This window comes from Lissotriton helveticus, chromosome 10 (genome assembly GCF_964261635.1).
Source record: "Lissotriton helveticus chromosome 10, aLisHel1.1, whole genome shotgun sequence".
Classification (NCBI taxonomy): Eukaryota; Metazoa; Chordata; class Amphibia; order Caudata; family Salamandridae; genus Lissotriton; species Lissotriton helveticus.
The window spans coordinates 187,090,792-187,112,231 of record NC_136071.1 but is presented as its reverse complement, the minus strand read 5'-3'; the positions used below and the strand labels follow the sequence as shown (position 1 = coordinate 187,112,231).

Genomic DNA, 21,440 nt, shown 5'->3' with positions numbered 1-21,440 from the left:
CCTAAGAGCTATGAAGTCAAAGACTCTGGTGGAGAGTTTTTTAAAAAAAATGCCAGAATCAAGAAATCATTCCAGTAGACCTGCTTGTTCAATAGGCTTATGAGAAAACAGGGTTGAGAAACACTTCTGCATTAACTATAGTTGATGACATAAAAATGTACATACGTCACTTGGGGACAATGTATTCCTTCTGACCCCCTGTGGAAGCTTGGTGCCCAATTCCAAGTATGATTAACTTGATGTGCATAAGACTCTGGCTTTCCTCCCCATGTCTTGATGAATTAAGCAAAAGAATCAGTGAAAACTCTAAGCAAACTAAATATTTTTGTGGCAACTGACAACATCCTATGGAGCCTGGTTTGAATACAGTGGTCCCCATACTCAAGCAACTGTCCCTCTCACATACAAATCCCACATGAGACGGACCTGAGTGACAGTTTCTAGGGAAGAAAGATTCACAGAAAGTGACTTTTTCGGGCAGGCCCAGCATCTACTGCATGTGTAATAGCCTCTTCTAGACCTATATGGGAACAGAGCCTAGACCTGCTACCTACTTCTAGACACACTTTGGCATTTTCTTCAGCATTGTCCTACTTCCATAAACCTAAATACATCTTTGGTGTAAATGTTACTCTCGTAAACTTCCAGCCCCAAAGTCTTAATCACTAATTTGATCCCTGGAGGGAGTATTGTAGATTTGTGCCTACTCCTTCAATGTTCAATTATAACTAGTTGATAGATTCATATTTGGTAATATTTACTTTAGCTGAACATTTAGGTCTCATTCTGAAGGTATTACCAAAAAGTTATGTGTTCAGTTTGTAGGGTTTGCTGATTGATTTGGGTAGTTTGCTGTTTTTTTCACTGTTTCAAGTGACACCTAATCTAATCAAACTTAAGCTACACATTACATAAATACTCACAATAAATGTTTGTTATACACAAAATATTTCACTTTTATACCATTGCTTTAATTTTAGTTATGTTTTTATCTAATCAAATAGCGCACCCTCATTCTAGATACATCATTCTGAATGTGAAATTGATTGGCTCACTTTTCACCACTTTTCAGTCTATGTACCTGACGTTTCTTTAGTCATAAGTAAAATGCACCTGTTGGACCTTCTTGTTTTGGAAGGGTTATCCCCAAACTTATGGCCTCCTTCCTACTAATTTTTCTGGCCCTCTTTTTGTTGGCTTTAGGATTCTGGGTACTTTACTATTGCTAATCATTGCTAAAGTGAATGGGCTCACTGGCCTAAACATGGTATGATTGGTTTACACTTGTTTGGCATATTTAATTTACTTGTAAGCCTCATGTAAAGTGGTATATCATATACCCAGGGCCTGAAAATTGAATGACATGCAGCACTGACTGTGCCACCCGCAGACGTAGCCTTCAAAAACATGTCTAAGGCTTGCCACTGCATGCATGTTTATTGCCACTTTGACTTGGCATTTAAAACTACTTGCCAAGCCTTAATACTACCCTTTTACTACATGTAGGCCACCCCTAGGGTTGGCCCTAGGTAGCCCTATCGGGATGGTGCTGTGTAAGTTAAAAGTAGGACATGTGCCTTTATTGTGTAGCATGTCCTGCTAGTGACAAACAGCCTATTCTGTCTCTCACTACTGTGAGGCCTACCCCTCTCGCAGGCTAGCATTAGGAATTCCCTTATATATGTTTAAGTGGTAATTCCTGATCAGAAAGGAGTAACGTTGCCATATTTGGTATATTTAGAATGGTAGTGATAAATACGGATCACTGCTATAGTTGGATTTTGCATTCATATTTTGGAAATTACACTTTTGTAAAGTGGGCATTTCTCTGTGCTTGTAACTTTGTGTGCATTGCAGCCTGTCTCCCATCCACATCTAGGTCTGGTTGACAGCTCCACTTTGTGCATACTTTCTAGACAGCCTTCACACAGGAGGGGTTGGTTGTAACAGGGTTACATCTCCATACTGATAGTTTTCCTGGGCTGGAAGAGAGGGAGGAGGGACGCACTTACATATGTATAGGTTGTGTCCTGCCCTCACACAAACGGCTGATTTACTCCCTACTGACGCTTGGAGCCAGGTCTGAGTTTAAAGGGGGTGTTGTGCACTTCCAAGGTTTCTTTTGAAATCCGCACTGAAACAAAGACAATCTTGAGTATAAATACAGGGGCTCTGACCTCAGGCTTTCAGAGCACTTTGGGATCTGAATCTGAACCTTTGTCAGAAGGGATCATCTGGATGGCTTTTCTGTTTCTAGCCCTGTCGCCTGCCAACTGCTGTGCTGCTTAAAGTACTCAACCGGACTGCTTCCTACTTGTTGCCATGCTCTCTGTTGCTCCCTGGCCCTGGTCCAACGAGACACTGTGTGGGACTTGTAACCAGATACTGATGGCTCTGCAATTTGCACACTGCCAGGGGACTATGGTGCTGCCAGGAGAAACTGCCATCTAGCGTACTGCCATATGTGCTGGTCTACAGCTTGCTATCTTCCTTTGAGTGCTCCACCCCCAGTGTTTTCCAAGAGCCAGGACTGCCTGATCTCCCCTTTGCCTATTCGCCCGAGCACATGTCGAGCGCTTCTTGTCTCCTGTGAGGACTGAGCGCCTTGCCCTGTGAAATTGGCACCACTGACTGAGAGGCTGACAACTATGACCAAGTTTCCCAGTCCAGCACATGGTGAGTCCTTGGTTATGACCAAGTTGGAAGTACAGGTGTCTGAACCCAGTCCCTGTTCTGTGGGGTCTAGATGGATTATAGTGTCAGCTGCTGTGTGTGCTGCAGCTACATTGAGCCGCAAGATGTGCCTCCTACCGACCACGGTCTGCTATGCTTTCCTTGGAGTATATCTGGCCATGAGCTGCACCCTCCGCAGCTCATAAGCACCAGTTTGTCATGCATGAAACCACCACAGAGCCAATGACTGCGGTTAGCCCCGACCCCTGGTGAGACACATTCCTGTGGACCGAGGGCCAGAGAGCGAGTCTCTGCTCTATGAAGTTGGTGACCTCATTGAATATGTAACATGAGGGAGGCTGAGGAAGTCAATACTGCTGAGGGTCCACCCTAAGAATGGCGGAGACTCCCGACACGGCCCCAAGAATTTTACTGCTAGACCGCCATGCCGGACTGCAACGCATTCGACCCGGCCCCTTTTCAAAGAAGAAGAGAGGTTGTACTTGTGGCAGTGCCTTGATATACTAAACGTGGGTGGGACCAAACAAACTCTCTCCCAGCATAGCACTTGAGTTTGTGCTCCCCCCCTCAGTTACCAGGCAACCCTGTGGGCCATTGTGGTTGTACTTATGCATTTTGGGGGCATCTTTTCTCCTGTGATTCAGTTGTACGAGCTGGATCCTCGACAGATGCCCCTGTTTGGTTGATCTAGTAACTTGTGAAAATTACCATATCACTTATAGTAGGCAGGCAGATGCTCTTGTGGCCTATATTGTATGCCAGGCTCACAAAAATAACCATAACTCTGCTAATAGCAGTGCAGGGGTTCATGTGCTATATTAACTTATGATTACTAACATACTTATGGTGACAGTTTGTATTTATGCATCATGCCTCTAACCTACCTGCTGCATGCCATGCCCTGATGTTCAAATGTATGTTGTTTTGATTCTTGCACTGTCAGGATAACGAGTACTACTTCAGCATTTGCATAAAATGCGCTGTATCTATGATTTATGTGTCTTTATTTTACAATCTGTTGCATTTCATGCGATGGTGTTACAACGTATATCATTTTGATTCTTCATTGGCAGGATTACGAGTAGTGCCTCAGGATTTGCATAATATGCAAAGTATTTCATGATCTGTGTCATTTTTGTCCGTATTTTATGTAAAATACACACTATACAATTTTTTTTTATAATCCAGTGTGCAGTCTCTTTTATGGTATAATATTTGTGCAGCTGGTGTGAGTGTGTTGTGTAAACGCTTTAGACTTTGCCTCTGATGATAAGCCTACTTCTCTGCGCTAAGCTACCAGAGGGTGAGCACAGATTATCTCTGTTGTATAACTTACTTGTACTTGTAAAGGATACACGAAGATTCTGCAGGAGCGTCAGGAATCCGAAGTATAATCCACAGCCTTCCCCTGCAGCCTTCCGGCTCTATCAAGCACTAGAGCACAGGAGGCCAAAACAGGGGAAAACAGGGGGAGAAAACAAGGAAAGGTTGGGGGTAACAAGTGGGTGTTGAGGATCTTCAGACTGGTCGTCTCAACCTTCTTGTGGGCTTGGCAATCAAGAGAGACTGTAATGAAAAGGATTATATTCTTATATGGCGTGAAAAACAAGATATACTGCTCACTCTGATCTTCAGTTTAAACTGCCACGAAGCACACCCCAAAGGATTACTTGAATCATAAGAATTCGGTTGTCATATCCTGGGTAGTGGAAACAACATCTACAACAAACAAAACAGGGAATCATACACTGCAATACTGTAGTACTAATACCAATTACAAAGGGCAGCGCAAGAATGCGCTGTTACCGTGTTTCTGGAACATGTAGCTGTAGCCCATTCCTCTCTGGTCCACGCAAGAAGTCAAGTCCAAAAAAGGTGAAGAAAGCACCAGGGCTGAATTACCCACAAAGTAATATGTGATGGAAGAGAATGAAGCCCTAACTAACTAAGGGCAGCACACATGTAGTAACCCGGCTGCCAACGGAGCAGAACCCGGCCGGCAGCGGGGCAAATCTGGTGTGGTAGGTAGGAGGAAAGGTGAAGGAGTGCCCGGCCCGTCAGCGGAGCTAAACCCGGCTGACCAGCGGAGCGGGAAATGAGGCCAATGACAAGGAGAGGACGCCCGGCCCGTCAGCGGAGCAAAACCCGGCTGACCGGCGGAGCAGCAAGGAAGCAAAGGTAGGGAGAGGAGATCCCGCCGGAATGGCGGAGTAAAACCCGGCCGCCGGGCGGGACTCCAGAACACTGCACAGCAGCAGAAAATAGAAAAAAGACACGGAACGTGTCAAATTGCACAAGCGCGGTGGGGAGGCGCTTTGTGCACAAGGGAGACGGCCCGCAAAGATTCTTAAACCGAACCACAGAGCCGAGGTCTCTCTCACAACGAGAGAACGCCAGGACGAAGAAGAAACCGGAAGTCAGGCACAGGAAGTCAGGCACAGAAACGAACCCAACGGAGCTAGACGCTAGAACGTGAAGCGTCGCTCCCTGGGTCACGAATACCTATATAGCGCAGAATTAAAGGGCTAGCGCACCGGGGAGGGGGCTTGAGGCATGACAGTACTGACTAGAGTGATGGAATCTGCCTGGCTTAGGTGCATACCCTAACCAACTAGAAACTCCATTTCTAACAGCTCCCAAAACAGATCAAACTTCATTTTTATACATGAGTGACACTCACAAAAGTTGCATTGCATGCCTTTTACCCTTACTGCGACACTCCACTTTCAAGGCTTACATCCTTTATAACTACCGTCCTTATGCAATACTTTTGTAATACATGCATTAGTTCGAACCTCTGCATTTACTACTTAAAAGTGTAGCTGTTTCTAGCGAGAAACAGTCAGAACACCGCGGTCTTAACCACGCGTGTTCCGAATACACAAGCTCAACCATGCTTGTCTTAACTTGGCATATGCCTTAACCAAGCACATGCGTGGTTAAGGCAGTGTGCGGTCTAGCTGCTGACTGCTGCTGTTGTGGTGAAGGCTGAAGCAGGAAGAGATGGAGTGAGGTAAGTGGAGCTGGGGGTCGTTTTCAGGGCTGGTAGTGTTGGGGGGGTTGGGGTCATTTTAGGGACAGCACGGGGTTGGGGGTGGGTCAGGGTAGTGTATGCAAAGTGGCAGGGTTCTGTAGTAGGGGATCTCTGTGTATAGTCATAATCTAGTGAATAGTCCCACTCCTGTGCGTGGACCCCGGCAATCAAAAATAATCTCTTAAATTGTCAGAAAATTGCAGAACTGCAAAGACACTTAAGAGAGAATTTAAAGCCAAATAATGCAGCCTATATCCACAGGCTACACTGTCCAGTACTTCAACTAGAAATTCCACCAAAAAAAACACACAAATAGCACAGCCTGCCCAGTTTCCTCCATAGAGAAACTTGCCTCTACCAGAAAAAGCCTCTGGAATGATAGAGAGGAAGGCATGGACAGACAAGCCCCATAGGCTGCCATTATGTGGCTTAAATAGGATACGGTGCCTTTAAAAGAACTTTCCAGAACTTCTCCCAGTATCCCAGAATGCACAGCAGGTCCCTCTTACTTTCAGTTCTTTTTTCCGGCTCCTGAAGGGTTCAAATTAATTCTAACAGGTCACACTTACCGATAACCCATATATCATTTAGATAATCAATAATTCAGTCGGCAATGGAGAAAGTTCAATCGTTTATTCTTCAAAGTCAAAAACCCTGACAGGGGAGCCCCGGTCTACACCACCACCAAGGTGCGCAGAGGAGACTGCCAGCATATTCAAAGTACAGAGCATATATACGTTTCACACATTTAAGATGGCACCTTACAAGGAAAAACACAGTTTGTCAGTGGGCCAAGAGGAATACCCATATAAGGCACAATTGATTGCTAGTATTCTGAGCCTGGACTATTCCGGGGGCAGGTCAGCCGGGCGCCTCCTAGTCTATCTTGAACCGGGGAGGACAAGAACAAGCTTTGTGAGAATGTACGCATCCCGCAAGGAAGGCAGGTGCGACCTTGAGTTTCCCTTGAACCACCAGTAGTCAGACACTGTTTGCAGTTTGGCTGACGTCTGAGTTTCGGGTAAAAGGCATGATCACGTGATTTCAAGGAAACAGCCGTGGTGCATAGAGAAACGAAACAAGATGGTTTCTGTCGTGCCAATAGCACTGTTACGGAAAGAGTATCTACAGTTAACTGAATATATGCACTTTATTCTATCAACAAAAATACGTGTACAAGGAATATATGTTGGACACATTAGGCCAATATACTGTTCATTATAAATTCGATCCCTACACTCCTGCTAACAGGACCCTGGTGCATTGAGCTCTCCCTTTTTCAAGGGTTTATTGGAATTTTGTGCACTTTTGGCTTTAAAAGTGTTTTCAGGTTGTGTACTTGGTGTTTCCCTTCACTCCTGTGTATTTGTTCAGGCTTTTTAGGGCTCTAAAATGCCTGCTCTCTTCGACAAGTGCCCAGCATGTGGAAGGAAGAAGGCCAAGACTGATCCACACGACGTCTGCATACTCTGTCTCCCTGAAGAATGAGACATTTGTCAGACCTTTTCATCAAGGACCCTGAGGGACAGGCTGAAGATTAGGCTTTAAGGCCTAGAGGAGAGATGGCTGCAGGCTGCAGGTGGGTCTGGGCAGGCTGGGAAGGCTCCCTCTGCCTCTGCTGAGGTCTCTGGGGGGCTCCCCAGAGGCAGGAAGCCCAGCACACGGTCCCGGTCTCCGTCTCCGTCGATTGCATCAACAACGACGTCGAGAGGGATGACGATGGTGTGTTCCCCATCTCCCCGGGGCTCCGGGTCGAGACAGCGTGGAAGTTCGACGTCGAAAGGCCGGGGTCGGCCGCCGTCGAGATCACCGCCGACGGCATCTTCATCGTCGACGTCAGCGTTGAGCCATCGGCGTCGAAGAAGGACCGACAGGCACCGGTGCTCGTCAGCGGACGGTCGGCGTTGAGGGGATCCTCGACGTCGAGGACCTCGGACAAGCGGTCGGCGCCGAGAAGGAGTCGACGCTCATCGTCGAGGACTGCACGTTCGACGTCGCGGAAGTGGCATTTGGTGTCGAGGAAGAAGCGCTCCACGTCGCGGAGGCGGCGTTCGACGCCGGAGTCGCGGAGACGATGTTCGATGCCAGAAAAGCGACGCTCGACGTCGAAAAGGAAGAGATCGGCGTCTCTGAGACTTTCCAACTCTCCTAAGCGGCGCAGAACGATTACTGGCGCCAGAAGTCACGCTGGGTCTGGTGGAGGACGCCGGAGACGGCGATCACCTACTGGAGGGGCTGATTCGCAGTCACCTCCCCCGAAGAAGTCACCGGACTCGGTGTACTTGGTGGTTTATACACCACCTCGGCCTAAGACGCCCCTGCCTCCTTTACCTAGAGGGGATCCTCCCATCAATCCTCCTCTTCCACCACTTCCTCCAGCGGGGCAACCACCACCACTGCCTCCGCCACGTGGGCCTGCTACTTGGTCGGAGGTACCTCCTGTTCCTCCACCACGGTCGGTGTCACTGCCTCTGCTCCCTACACCACCTAAGGGGATTCCAAAACCACTACCCCAGGATAGGCCAAGGAAGACGCCTCCACAGAGGCCTGCGGAGCGTCCACGAACTGGGAGATCGCGCTCTCGCTCCAGGAGGAGGGAACGATCGCGCAACAGGTCGTCCACACAGTCGAGACGACGCCACAGGAGGCTCAGGTCTCGTTCCCAGACGAGGTCCTCGGGGACCAGGGACTATTCTACGACTTTGTCGGAGTCACCGGAGACAAGGGTGTCACCGGTTGACGATCTGGTGTCCTTTCATGATGTCATTTTAAGAGGTGCAGCGAAATTGGGCATCTCGTTGACGGTGCCCACGTCCAAGACATCGGTGATCTTCGAGACGCTTCACCAGAAACAGCTGTCTCGGCCATTACTACCACTGCTACCGGGCCTGGTGGATCCGGCCATGGACCTTTTCCTCACCCCGGCGGTGACTAAGGCGGCCCCCTCGAGACTGCAGAAAAAATACCGGGCTCCCGACTCTGATCCGGCTTTTCTAAGGGTGGAACCCCCTCCAGACTCTGTGATAGTGACGGCGGCTTGGAAACAGCATGCCACCACTCCGTCATCCACAGTCCCACCAGATAAGGAATCTAGGTGGCTGGATTCGTCTGGGAGAAAGGTTTGTGGGACGTCGGCGACTTCCATGAAGGCTGCGAGTGCCACGGCCTTGTTGGGGCGGTATGACCGAACCCTCTGGGAATCCCTCCAGCAGTTTGTAGAACATCTGCCGCGTGACAAGAGAGAAGATTTCCAAGAGGTGTTTCTGGCAGAGTGGAGAAAAATTACTCAGGACAAGTGGGTGCTGAATATTGTTTGCAATGGATACAGTCTTCGGTTCACCAGCCCGCCTCCATCAATCCCTCCGGTCAGCTCGCAGTTTCAGCTGCACGAGCTCCAGGCGGAGGCCGATATCCTGTTAAGGAAAAGGGCGATAGAAGACGTACCTCTGTCTCAAAGAGGAAGAGGTCTGTACTCCCGGTTCTTCCTGGTTCGCAAAAAGGACAAGAACGAGTTCAGGCCCATTCTGGATTTGCGGCAAGCAAACAAGTGGATTCGCAGAGAAAAGTTTTGCATGCTGTCGTTGCATCAGATTTATCCTCGGCTGCAACGGGGAGACTGGCTGTGTGCCATAGACCTACAGGATGCATACTTCCATGTGCCCATTGCACACAAACACAGGAAGTTCCTGCGATTCCAAGTCGGCGCCAATCATTATCAGTACACAGTACTGCCATTCGGGCAGAAGTCTGCGCCCAGGACATTCTCCAAGTGCATGGCAGTGGTAGCCGCACACCTAAGGAAGAACAAGGTGTTTGTCTACCCTTACCTGGACGATTGGTTGATCAAGGCCTCCTCCTTCTCGGAAGCTCAAGCGCACTTCCAGAAGACGTGCGTTCTCTTGAACAAGCTGGGGTTGCACATCAACATGTCCAAGTCTGTCCCGACTCCGGTCCAGTGCATACAGTACTTAGGAGCCACCATCAATACGCTGTCAGCAAGCATGTCTCCTTCAGAGGAGCGACGATTATCAGTCCTTCGGAAGGCTCAGGCTCTTATGACCACTCCATCTACAACAGTGAGGACGGTGTCTTCTCTACTGGGATCGATGGCCTCTTGTAACTTCCTCACGCCTCACGCACGGCTGCACATGAGACCATTGCAGGCGTGCTTGGAGGATCAGTGGGATCAGAGGAGAGGATCTTGGGACGACAAGATACGACTGTCTCTGCGTGCTCTTCAGTCTCTGAGGTGGTGGTGTTCGGCGGAGAATCTCCTGAGAGGGGTTCCCTTCCACAAGGACATTCCCACGCAGACTATCGTGACGGATGCATCTCTCCGCGGCTGGGGGGCACACTCCAGAGACTTACAGATTCAAGGGACGTGGTCCCAGACGGAGTCCACGTATCACATCAATTTCCTGGAACTCAAAGCTGTTCACTTGGCGCTGAAGGCCTTTCTTCCGTCCTTCCAGACCAACTCTCTGCTTGTGCAAACGGACAATACGAGAGATTGTATCTCCGTGCGCGTCACTTTAAACTTGCTATTTTGTGGAGGTTCAAGGTATCGCTATCCTTGTCGCACTGTGTCTGACAGTGCCTTATAAAATCAAGAGAATCTGTGATAAGTGTATCACAAAGGACGCGTTGGTTTTACATGAAACATGAGGGTTTCTTCACCATTGGTAAATCTTTTAGCGAAAAAGTATAGTTGCCATCAAAAATAGACGTTTCAATAAAGTCGACTGTTTCAATTCCAAATTTCAGCAAAAGATTTTTATTTTGCGTGCTTTTGTCATTTGGTATGATCAATCCATTAACGTTTAATCCTTTTTAAGCATTACATCATGCCCAATGCATTTCGGGTATAACCCTTCTTCGGGGGCCTGTGTAAAATGAAAACATGCAGGACCTTAGCTGTCAGCAAAAACAAACCATAGTACATTCAAAACATCATTCTGCTACACTAAGACATTGTTTAATTGAATTTAAAGGTATTGCGATGGTTAAAATGAAACATGCTGTGTATGACGATATTCATGCTGCCGGTGTAAAGTTCGTGGTGTATCAAGCAAAGCTTTCAGCATACCGCTCAAACAAGGTCGCGGTGGTAATCAAAATTAACTGCAGTTACATGAAACATTAGCGTGACTGGCGGTTTGGCATGCTGTATGAAAATAAAATTATCTAATCTGGCGTCTTTCAGTGTTTACTTACTGGAAAAGTAATGCAAGCGGCTCGTGGTCGAGTAACACGCCAGGAAGGACAGGTTATCGAAAAAGGACCAATCAACGGGGATGTTGTTGCAAAGGCTCGCGATCACGTGGTGTGCACGGTCGCGGGAAATAATCGCGTGAAACACTTGGAAAGCTACCGCAAAACTAAGGGCGCTATGGTCTCAATAAACATTACGGATAAGGCAATGTAGTTTGGACAAGATATTAACTATCGCATGTATGGATGAAAAGTTGGTCGTGAAGACCTGGCGATATTTGGTTAAGTGGATGGTGATTGGACAGTGGTGAACCACGTGATCCTGGTCGCGTAAACACACAAAAATAAAAGCAAGACGATCGAACATGGGTTCAAGTGATCCCTACTCAATGGAAGGTTCCTGTACATAATGTGTGAGTGCATAAATGGTGTGTGAGTGCATAAATGGGTGGAGTTCCATGCGGGTAAATGTAGATGAAATATCTACAAACCAAATCTAATATTCAAATTTATACATTAAACATGACTGAATATGCAAAAACAATGTGTACATGATATGGAGACGATATGGTAGCAGTGCAAAATATCATACTTATTACATTGCAATAGTGATAAATTCATGGTAAAACAATATTGAACATTCTGATAGAGAGATAGAGGACAGAGTTATCCTCAAAGATCAAGGTTGTGTATACAATTCATAGAAAACATGCTAGTTCAATTCTGTCGTTGAGCCCCGAAGGTTGCAGGGCATTAAGTTTTTTGATCCAACGGAATTCGGATTGTAAACGTTGTTTCACAGGGTCCATGTCGCAGCGCTGTGGTAATACCTCCAGTATGGTGAATTTAAGTTGCGCTATTTGGTGATTGTTTTCCAGCCAATGTGTGGCTACCACTGATTTAGTGTTCTTTGTGCGGATGTTGCTTTTGTGTTCTGATATCCTAACTTTTAGCTTCCTTTCTGTTTGACCAATGTATATTTTACCGCATGGACATTTGATGGCATAGATAAGGTTTTTGGAATCACACGTGCCATTGTATTGGAGGTTGATGGGATAACCTTTCGTGGGATGAGTGAACTTGTTGCCAGTCATGACATTATTGCAGTGTGTGCAGTTGAAACATTTCGACATGCCTTTAAATTGAAGCTTTTTAGTTTTGCTGGATGTTAGTATTTCTTTCAAATTTCTTGATCTTTTAAAAGCGAAGGTTAGTCGCTCACTGTACATATTGCTCAGATCTGGTTCATCTTTTATCAGCTTCCAATGATGGTTAATTATTTTCTTAATTTTGTTAGCTGCCGTTGAATATTTTAGTACACAAACAGTTTTAGTTTGCACTGATGGTGTTAACAAGCTTTCTCTGGAGAATAGATTAATATGGACACCGCCAGCCATATTACAATGGCAAAATGTAGGGGCCTTTCCGCGGCGGCAATGCCACCACGGAAAGGCAGGCGGAGATTGCTGCGGGGGCCCCCTGCTGGGCCCCCAGGTTGCCGGCACTGTCGGGGGACACATGGGGGTGGTACCCCCCACATTTACATATGCAAAGCGGCAGGCACCGCGCGGTGCCTGCCGCTTTGCATATGTAAATGCATCAACTTCTCTTTTGCATTGTGGCGGGCGGTGCAGAGAGCACCGCCTGCCACAATGTAAAACATACAGGATGTGCCCGCCACTGTGGCGGGCACATCCTAATACCCCCAACGGGACCCCCGCCCTTATGGCGGACGGTCCCGATCTCTGTTAGGGTGACGGGCGGCCATGCTAATGACCCCCTTTATCACAGTGCCTCCTTTTCTTCGTTATCACATAAATCAGAGCACCTTTAAATACGTGAGTACAGGATAGGCGCTGTACAAAAATCACTCCTGTGTATGATTGAATATACTATAATGTTGCTCTGTGTCTGTGTATAATAAGAATCTAAGCCACATATCGGGTACACATGGCAACTGACTTGCTCCCTAATTTAGTAATAGCATCATCACAGCGCATGCAAGAATGTTTCTCAATTTCTGTTTAAAAACTATCACTTTTAATAAATACTTCTTGAAGCAGAGATACAATCTGATGCACTAAGGTGAAACACTTTCGCATGTCAAAGACATTCTTTTTTGAATGTTTAGGTTGCTTGCCATATTCTAACATGATGTTTGCTACATGATTTACATGCCAAATATTTTCAGGGATCAGCTCGTGCATGGCTCTTATAGACAGAGCCCACCCTTGGCTCGCCCACTGCTACCTGCACCCACCAGCAGGAAAAACTCTGTCCCTTTTGTAAAGCAGGCCGTGTGCTACCTGTACTGTGAAAGACGTAGCAGCTGCTTCAAACTGATGCTCCGCCTTTCAATAATGCTGCCCTGAGTTTGCAGATGCCCTGTGGCAGCACATTATCTGTAACAGGGTTACCGGTCGTTGATTCCTCCCCCCCCCCATTGCTCCTCATTAAAAGTGCACCATGGTGCAAATAGCGACTGCACCATAAGTATAGTACAGCGCCAGGTGTCCAGCTTGGAATGAGTCCATTTGCAATAATGATAATATACCACCTGTTACAATGCTCTAATCTACAATAATATACAAGCTTAGGCAATACTCCTAGGTCTGGATTGATATTAGGTTGGATGTAGCATGCGTTATTTTTATAGGAAAATATGTAGTAAACACACACATATATATATATACACACACAAAAAAGATAGAAAAAAGATAGAAAAGTAGGCATTTGAGATGAGCAGATCTAGAGTGTCGCTGGTGTTGAGAGTGCTCCACACAGGAGGTGCTTTCCACCTAAACTTGAGAACTACCCTGAGTTCTCTGCTTCTTTTTTGCATAATTTCTTCATCACTCTATGCCTGAAAGGGTATTTTCTCACCCACGCACACGCACATGCACACCACCCCACCCCACACCCCACCCCCTTAGCAGTTGAATGGAAATAATACATGGAACTCTAAGGTGTTTAAATATAAAGCAATTTAGTCAGCTTTTTAATTAAACACAACTTAGAAAAGCATTTGTTCAGGTTAACGGAACAATATGTATAACTGTACAGTAGGATAATGCAGCTCACATAGAAAAAGCAAAAACGAGGAGAAATAAAAGTATTTCTCCTCGTTTCTTCATTCTAATGTATGCTTGTGCATGGCTTTAGTTTATGGTGCTGCCTCAGGTTTACCGATCTTTGGAAATCTGGGGCAGCATCAAAAAGCAATGGAACGCCCACAGCAACACCCATTGCATGCCCCTTTCATGCTCAGTGATGCATGTAAAGGGACCGTATTAACATCCCTTTTGGTATCATTTTGTTCGCCCTACGTTGCCCAGGTATGACCAGACGTGGGTCTCTTGCTCACTTTGCCACTGGATTCAAGATAGCCTGGCTGATGAGGGTCCCAGGATGCTTGTTACCGGTCCAGGGAAGACATGGCTTGGTAGTTCGGGCTGGACTATTCCCATGAGGTACAGGGTCAGACTGATTTGCATATGGCCATGTCTGAACTGGGGTGGTGGAGTGAGATAAAGAATGATGATGGGTTAAACCCAGATTACTTGACTGGGGGTGAGTGTTTGATTTGCTCAAACGCTCCGTCCATCATCCTCTTTGGTATTGCTTTATTTGCCCTAAGTTGGCAGGGTATGCCCAGATGTGGGTCCCTTGCTCAGTTTGCCACTGGATTCAAGATAGCCTGGCTGATGAGGGTTATGAACCTGAAACCGGTCCCAGGATGTTTGTTTCGGGTCCAGGGAAGACATGGCTTGGTAGTTCGGGCTGGACTGTTCCCATGAGGCACAGGGTCAGACTGATTTGCATATGGCCATGTCTGAACTGGGGTGGTGGAGTGAGCTAAAGAACGGTGATGGATTAAACCCATATCAGTTTACTGGGGGTGAATGTTTGATTTGCTCAAATGCTCCGTCCATCATCCCCTTTGGTATCGCTGTATTTACAAGGCGGCATTAAGCTACTAAAAGTGACTTAATGCAAATTTGTAAATATGGAGAAGGGCATAGCGTCACCAGAACGTCGCTAAAAGTGACATTCTGGTGGTGCTAAACCCCTTGTATATGTGTCCCTCTGTTCTGAATTAAAGTTCTACATTAATGTCCGAAGTCTACGGTCCTTGCAGGAGACCCTAAATAAAGCCTGAAAAAAAGAGGTTCTCACTGGGTGTATGTTTGCCGATCCACATCAAGGATTTTGACTGTCTAGGTTTTATAATAAAAAAAAAACTACAATCATATATATGGCACTGCTTTGGGCCTCATTTATGGGGTGCATTCCTGTCCTTTTTACCTGCGCCGGCGCACCATGAGCTGCCGTGCACCAATGCAGGCACAGTTGCACCATGGTGCCAGGGGGCCTGTGTTGCGGGGTTGAAACCTTCCTGCACCAAAACAATCCCAAGAGGCTTTTTCCTCATTGTGCTGCAGAATGCAGCTCATACAGAAAGAGGAAAAACGAGGAGAAATGAAGATATGTCTCCTTGTTGTGCCACCCTTACGCCTGCCCTGATATTCATAATTCTAGGGCAGAGTAAAAAAGCCATGGATGTTGCTGAGTACTCCCCCAGCAACACCCATGGAATGCCCCTTTCATGCAGTTTTCTGCGTGAAAGTGGCACATATTTATAATGCCATGAAAAGCCACATAGCGTGGCTTTACATGGCCTTATAAATATGCCAGTGGCACATTGTGCCACTGGAATGTCAAAAAAGTGAAGTTCAGGCGGAGCAATAGTGCCGGTAGGGCTTCGGCACTCATTGTTTTAAGACATAGGCAAATTGGTCAAATGCCCAGGGACACTCCTGCCAAAGGGACCCTGGGAGAGTGTAATTTCTCTCTCTCACTTCTGACTTTTTTGCTATCCCAAACTTTACCACAAAATTCAATGCTTTTTTGCATCATTGGGCTTGAATTAGCTTAACTTGGGTAAACAATGGAAAGTTGCTCCGAACAGGGGCCGTGGTCTCCTAGAATGCTTAAGAGGACACAGCAAGAGAGGCAATGGCTGGCATGTGCCAATCCACAGCTGTATGCAGTGGTGGCAAAAAGAAAAATGGGAAGGACAGTAGAACAGAATAATGGATAGAGGTCAGACCCCAAGCACATCTATGTATTTAAGTATTTTCAATTCATGTTTTTTATTACGTGAAGCTGATGGCACAGCTAATGTTGTCTTTAGGCCAGACCTCAAAAGGTTTTGTGAAGAAAGCCACAAGCATAAAATACTCCTGTGGCAGAGATGTTATTTTAATACAGAAACATGTATATATTTGTAGAGACGCACAAATAAAGAATGCAATCTGACATTATGCAGAAGAGAGCATAAAAATGATTTCAGCATGGCTAAAGGTGCACGTAAGATTTAGGTCGGATTCTTAAGGACTGAGGAAGTACTTGAAAAGTCTCAAAGTCTGAGTGTTTTTGGAGGACCACACACACAGGCATCTCACACGAGGGGAGAGAGGGCCTTAAGACCTATTCTTCCGTCCTCCCTAGCAAAAGAATATCATCACAAATAGACAAATACTGGTACTCTGTATGCACCAAATTGGTAAGCACCACTGGGAATTGCAAGGCCCTTACCCACACAATGTGGCATGCTTAATCAGTGGGCATTTATTTATTTATATCATTTGTATGAATCACCCAAACCGGGGTATCTCCGCGCTGTGACAGCTTTTGATCCCCAGATGGGTAGGATCACAACAGTGACGTTTTTAAGAGCTTTCTGAAGGTTAGGTAGTTGGTGCAGAGAAGTATATGGATGGGCAAATGGTTCCAGCATTCCCACACACAAAGTTGTATGTGTCTGAATGGGCTAGTGTTGGGGCGAGGTTTTTATTTTATTTAGGAGGAGACACAGTTCCCTAAAGGCGGATAAACCTCACCCAAGCACATGACGAGCCCTTGTGAGGTGTGGTATATCACTGTAGGGTCCCCTTTGGCCCTCCATGGCAGCATATGGAAAATTAAAACTGTCTTTCTTCCAGGACTCTGTATATAAAGTAGAGGGTCAACAAGTGCTGAGGCACACAATAGGGTGGTGTCTGGGTTCCTGGCACGGTGGAAGCACAGGTGAGTGATGAAATATGCCCTAGGCAGAGTCCTGTCCTACTGAGTAGATCTCAGTCAAGCTCAGCTGCTGCATGTGGTTGAGCCTTTCCAGGCTATGCAGAAAGAGCAGTGATAGCTTTCCTCACTGCCGGTGCTACAGCTGTAATAAAGGGAAACCCCTTGGCAACAGAGACATAACACACACTATTCCCAATGATAAATGTCAGAAAAAACAGCCAGTGCTTGGCAGGGGCACCCAGAGCTCCCTCAACTATTCCATAAGATTACACTGAGGTCGACAGACCACCCGGCTCCTGGTTGTTGTGATCCTCCCAGTTTGGGAACAATTCAGTGGCCTACTAAGATACCTAGCTCCACAGGCAAATACAGTGCAGTCAGTACTCCAATGCACAGTTCCAGTCGAAGCCTATTAATTCCTGAGTCCACATGGAAGCTAGGTCATTCCCTAGGCCTGTAGCCCATACAATAAGTTCCCAGCTAAATGGGTGATTTTCATTTCTCTTGGACCAGAACCACAGCAGTTTTAAAGTGCATTAATCCTTCTTTGGGCCCACCAGCTTGCCTGAAGCCAGAGGCATGATGGTAGTCTGGTCCTCAGGGCGAGGTGTTCTATGTAGGTGCGTGGGAAATTATGTGCACGGGAAATTATGTGCACAGTGGCCACTGAGAAGCAAGGGAATGGGTGCAAGGTGTGGCCTTTGGCTACCCCCTGTGTCTGCAATGCACGGTTGAAGGCTGTGCACAGAGGTAACAGAAAAGAAGGCGACTGGGCCTTAGGCAAGGCTAAAGGCTGCTCTGTTGCACCCCAGTACCTGCTGAGCATGACTGAGGACCATGCACAGCGAGCGCTGAGGAGAGGGGTATCGGGTGCATGGCATGGGTAAAGGCTGAAACCTATGTCCAGTGTTCCCTGTGCACAGCTAAAGGCTATATGCAGATCGCTTTTTCTTTGACTAAAGATCAAAGTATACAATTAAAAAACATCACATCCACAGAAACATGCAACGCTAGCTCCTCCCAAAGTATTGCTCATGGCCTCATACATGAGCTGTAGAAGCAGGGGCGGCCCCTCCATTATGGTGGAGGAGCGTCGCCCCACTGCTGGAACCAGCAAACGCATGTAAAATAAAATGATAATAAAGCAGTTAATAAAACTGCTTTATTATCATTTAATTTTTACTCCACAGCCGCCACCGAGCATTGAGGGTGGGGCCATCAGGAGCATCAGGAGCAGGAGGAGTGGTGGGCCTAGGGCATTGCCCATGCCCATGTAGGTTAGGCCAGCCGTTTTAGGATGGCCACACCGACAGGCGCACGTGGATATTTCCAGGCGGTTGTTTGGAGATATCTGCAGGCTCGGAGCTCAGGCTTCCACCCTGCTGGAGCTTGGAACCAGCCAGCGCCACCCAATCTTTACGCTTCTCTCATGCTGGGTAATACCAGCATGAGAGTAGCATCTGGATTGGCGCAGGGGACTCTGGGAGCCCGTGTGAACATCGTCTGAAGAGGCGGCAGGCGGCCGGCTGCACGTACGTTTTTATTGATTTCATTCCCGCGCTGCCTCACCAATTTCCCCAGCTAGTGGCCGCCACTGTGCAGAAGACATCATCAATGACATCACAGGTGGTTTTGGTCAAGCGAATCAAAGATTATTTGGGAGGATGCGAAAGGTCCATCATCCTGCGTGGCTACACCAGTTCTTGAATAACACTAATAAGAATGCTAGTAATACATTAATGGACATTAACGTGTCTCAGAAATTAATGAATTCAGGCCACACCCCATTAAGTTTAATTAATTAGTTAATTATCTTAGTTGTGCCTTTAGGATGCTAAGGTTTTTTGTCTCACCTCAATTAATTTATAAAACAATGGTTTGTATATCTGAAATGCTTTTGGGCTGTATTGCACCCATACAATTTACACTGAATAGATGCATGTATTTGTATGTCATTGCTTTCAATAGGTGAGCCACTTTGTATATGTATGTTATATCAAGTGGTTGTCCTCACTCCCTTGTTTTGTATTTGCAGATAACATCAGCAGTGCCACCTATACACATTTCATAATGCCAATAGTGTTTGGCATCATCTGTTTACTGGGGATCATAGGCAACGGCATCGTTTTCTGTACTGTTTGCAAGAAATCTAAATTACAGTGTGGCACCAGCAGCAGCAGTGTACCTGACATCTTCATCATCAACCTCTCAGTCGTGGACATGCTGTTCCTTCTTGGGATGCCCTTCCTCATCCATCAGCTTCTTGGAAACGGTGTTTGGCATTTTGGAGAGACCATGTGCACCATCATCACAGCTGTGGATACCAACAGTCAGTTCACCAGCACCTACATACTGACTGCGATGGCCATTGATCGCTACTTGGCCACCGTCTACCCCTTCACATCGGCAAAGTACAGAAAGACGCTGTTTGCCGTAGGAGTGATTTGTGTTTTGTGGCTGTTGTCTTTGCTAAGCATTACTCCAGTGTGGATGTATGCTAGACTGATACCGCTACCCGGGGCAGTTCTCGGCTGTGGCCTTCGTCTACCCAATCCAGAGATGGACATATACTGGTATACCTTATACCAGTTCTTCCTTGCTTTTGCTATCCCCTTCACCATGATCTCAGTGGCTTATAGACGGATTCTATTGAAAATGTCTACAATGGAGGCTGTAGTTGCCCATCGGAGTGTTAGATTACGGACAAAGAAAGTCACCCGCCTAGCCATCACCATATGCCTCGTCTTTTTCATTTGCTGGGCTCCTTTCTACCTCCTCCAATTGATTCAGTTGGCCATGGACCAGCCAACCTTGTCTTTCTACTATGCGTATTGCGTGGCAATCAGCTTGGGCTACGCCAACAGTTGTTTGAATCCCTTTATTTACATAATCTTGTGTGCCTCCTTCAGGCGAAGGTTTATTGTCACTGTGAAACCTGCTGAGGATATTCCCCAAAGCCTTGTTCCAAATCGGCTTCACAATGGTCCACCACTTGGAAGACGACAAGCCCTTCTGCGCCTTACTCCTGTGTCTGTGGAGAATTAGGCCAAGACAGTGAGCTTGATATCAGACAGAGAAGGTTAACGACAGTCCATGACTTCACCACAAACCTCTTCATAGATGCACCATAGCCTTCTCTGGCATCCTCAATATCGCAGAGAGCTGCAGAGATGGCTTGCATTGTCAAAGTGTATACACAAATGGGCCAGTCCCTAGTTGGGATTCCTACAGGTTCCTACAGGGTCTCTAGAGATACATGTCCAGTGGGGGCATCTCACAAAAAGTGATGGACTGGCCTCACACACCACCTGGTGTCATGCTTCATCTTAGGCCATCCTCGTCCTCTAAAAACTCAGGGGCATATTACCAATGTTAAGCGATATTTATCGCTAACGATGCTTAGCAACAAATTTTTTAACGCTAAGCATCGTCAGAAATTATCGCAGATAAACCTTGCTATTATCAAGGTTTATCGCAAATGCGATAAAAAACGGCCGCAATGCATGAATATCGCTGAAAAGTCAGCGATATTCATGCATTACCGAGCTAATGCTCTTAGCCATGTTATCCACCTCCCATTGGATAACATGGCTAAGAACTGCTCAGGGCAGGCGTTAGTTTTTGGAGATATTCGCGCTTAGCGCGAATATCTCCAAAAGTTGGTAATAGGAGATAGCGATGTTAGCGACTGTTTCCAGTCGCTAACATCTTGGCACGCCCACTTTGCATATCATTAGTGATAAATATCACTGACATGCAAAGTGGGGCCCAAGATGGTCGCTATCTCCTACTAGCTGTCGCTAACTGGTGTTAGCGACAGCTAGGTAATAGGGAGATAATTTTATCTCCCCTTTCTTGGCTTTTAAAGCCAAAAAAGCGGAGATAAACCCCCTTGATAATATGCCCCTCAGTTTGATAGAGGGCGGGCATACACCTGGAGACAGGGATGCACTTCTAAAACTAAGTGGTGGCCCGTGAGTTGGTGAAAAGTGATCTAAAGTTTTTTAAAGAATGAAAAATAAAGAAAGAACTGAAATTCAACATCGACTCGCCTTCGAAAAATTCCTGCATTACTGATTGTATATTTTGTGATATTTTTGTATTGAGTGTGCTGGGCTAAACATATTTATGTCCATTTGTGTATACATGTTGTATTGGAGGCTGGCTAGTCCCTAGGCCCTGTGCCTCTAGTTCCCATCCCTAGTTAAACACTAGGGCTAGTGTGTGTGACTTGCATTGTCAAAGGTCACCGTAAATGGCCACTATCATTGGCATTCTTATATGGGCGTCATTATAATTTCGATCTATTCATGCTCTTCAGCCTTGTACTTACACACATGGTCCTCAGGTTAATCCTTTCCACGTTATGGTCTTCATACCTGAGTTTCAGCAACACTCGCTCTGGTACCCTGGC

General features: G+C 46.6%; 2 protein-coding genes across 3 annotated transcripts in view; both read left to right on the top strand.

Annotated features, from left to right (window-relative positions):
• Positions 1-19,152, top strand: part of LDAF1 (lipid droplet assembly factor 1) — a 294,437-nt gene extending 275,285 nt beyond the window's left edge. Inside the window, exon 9 of one of the 2 annotated variants that reach the window (XM_078665073.1) lies at positions 19,062-19,152. In XM_078665073.1, the coding sequence (XP_078521199.1) occupies positions 19,062-19,097 (36 nt within the window). In that variant the 3' untranslated portion in view covers positions 19,098-19,152. The remainder of the gene's footprint in view (positions 1-19,061) is intronic. The other variant, XM_078665072.1, reaches the window with a different exon arrangement.
• Positions 1-20,630, top strand: part of LOC144786115 (melanin-concentrating hormone receptor 1-like) — a 78,420-nt gene extending 57,790 nt beyond the window's left edge. Inside the window, exon 2 of the mRNA XM_078665069.1 lies at positions 19,062-20,630. Within this exon, the coding sequence (XP_078521195.1) occupies positions 19,062-20,071 (1,010 nt within the window). The 3' untranslated portion in view covers positions 20,072-20,630. The remainder of the gene's footprint in view (positions 1-19,061) is intronic.
• Positions 20,631-21,440: the final 810 nt, after the last annotated feature.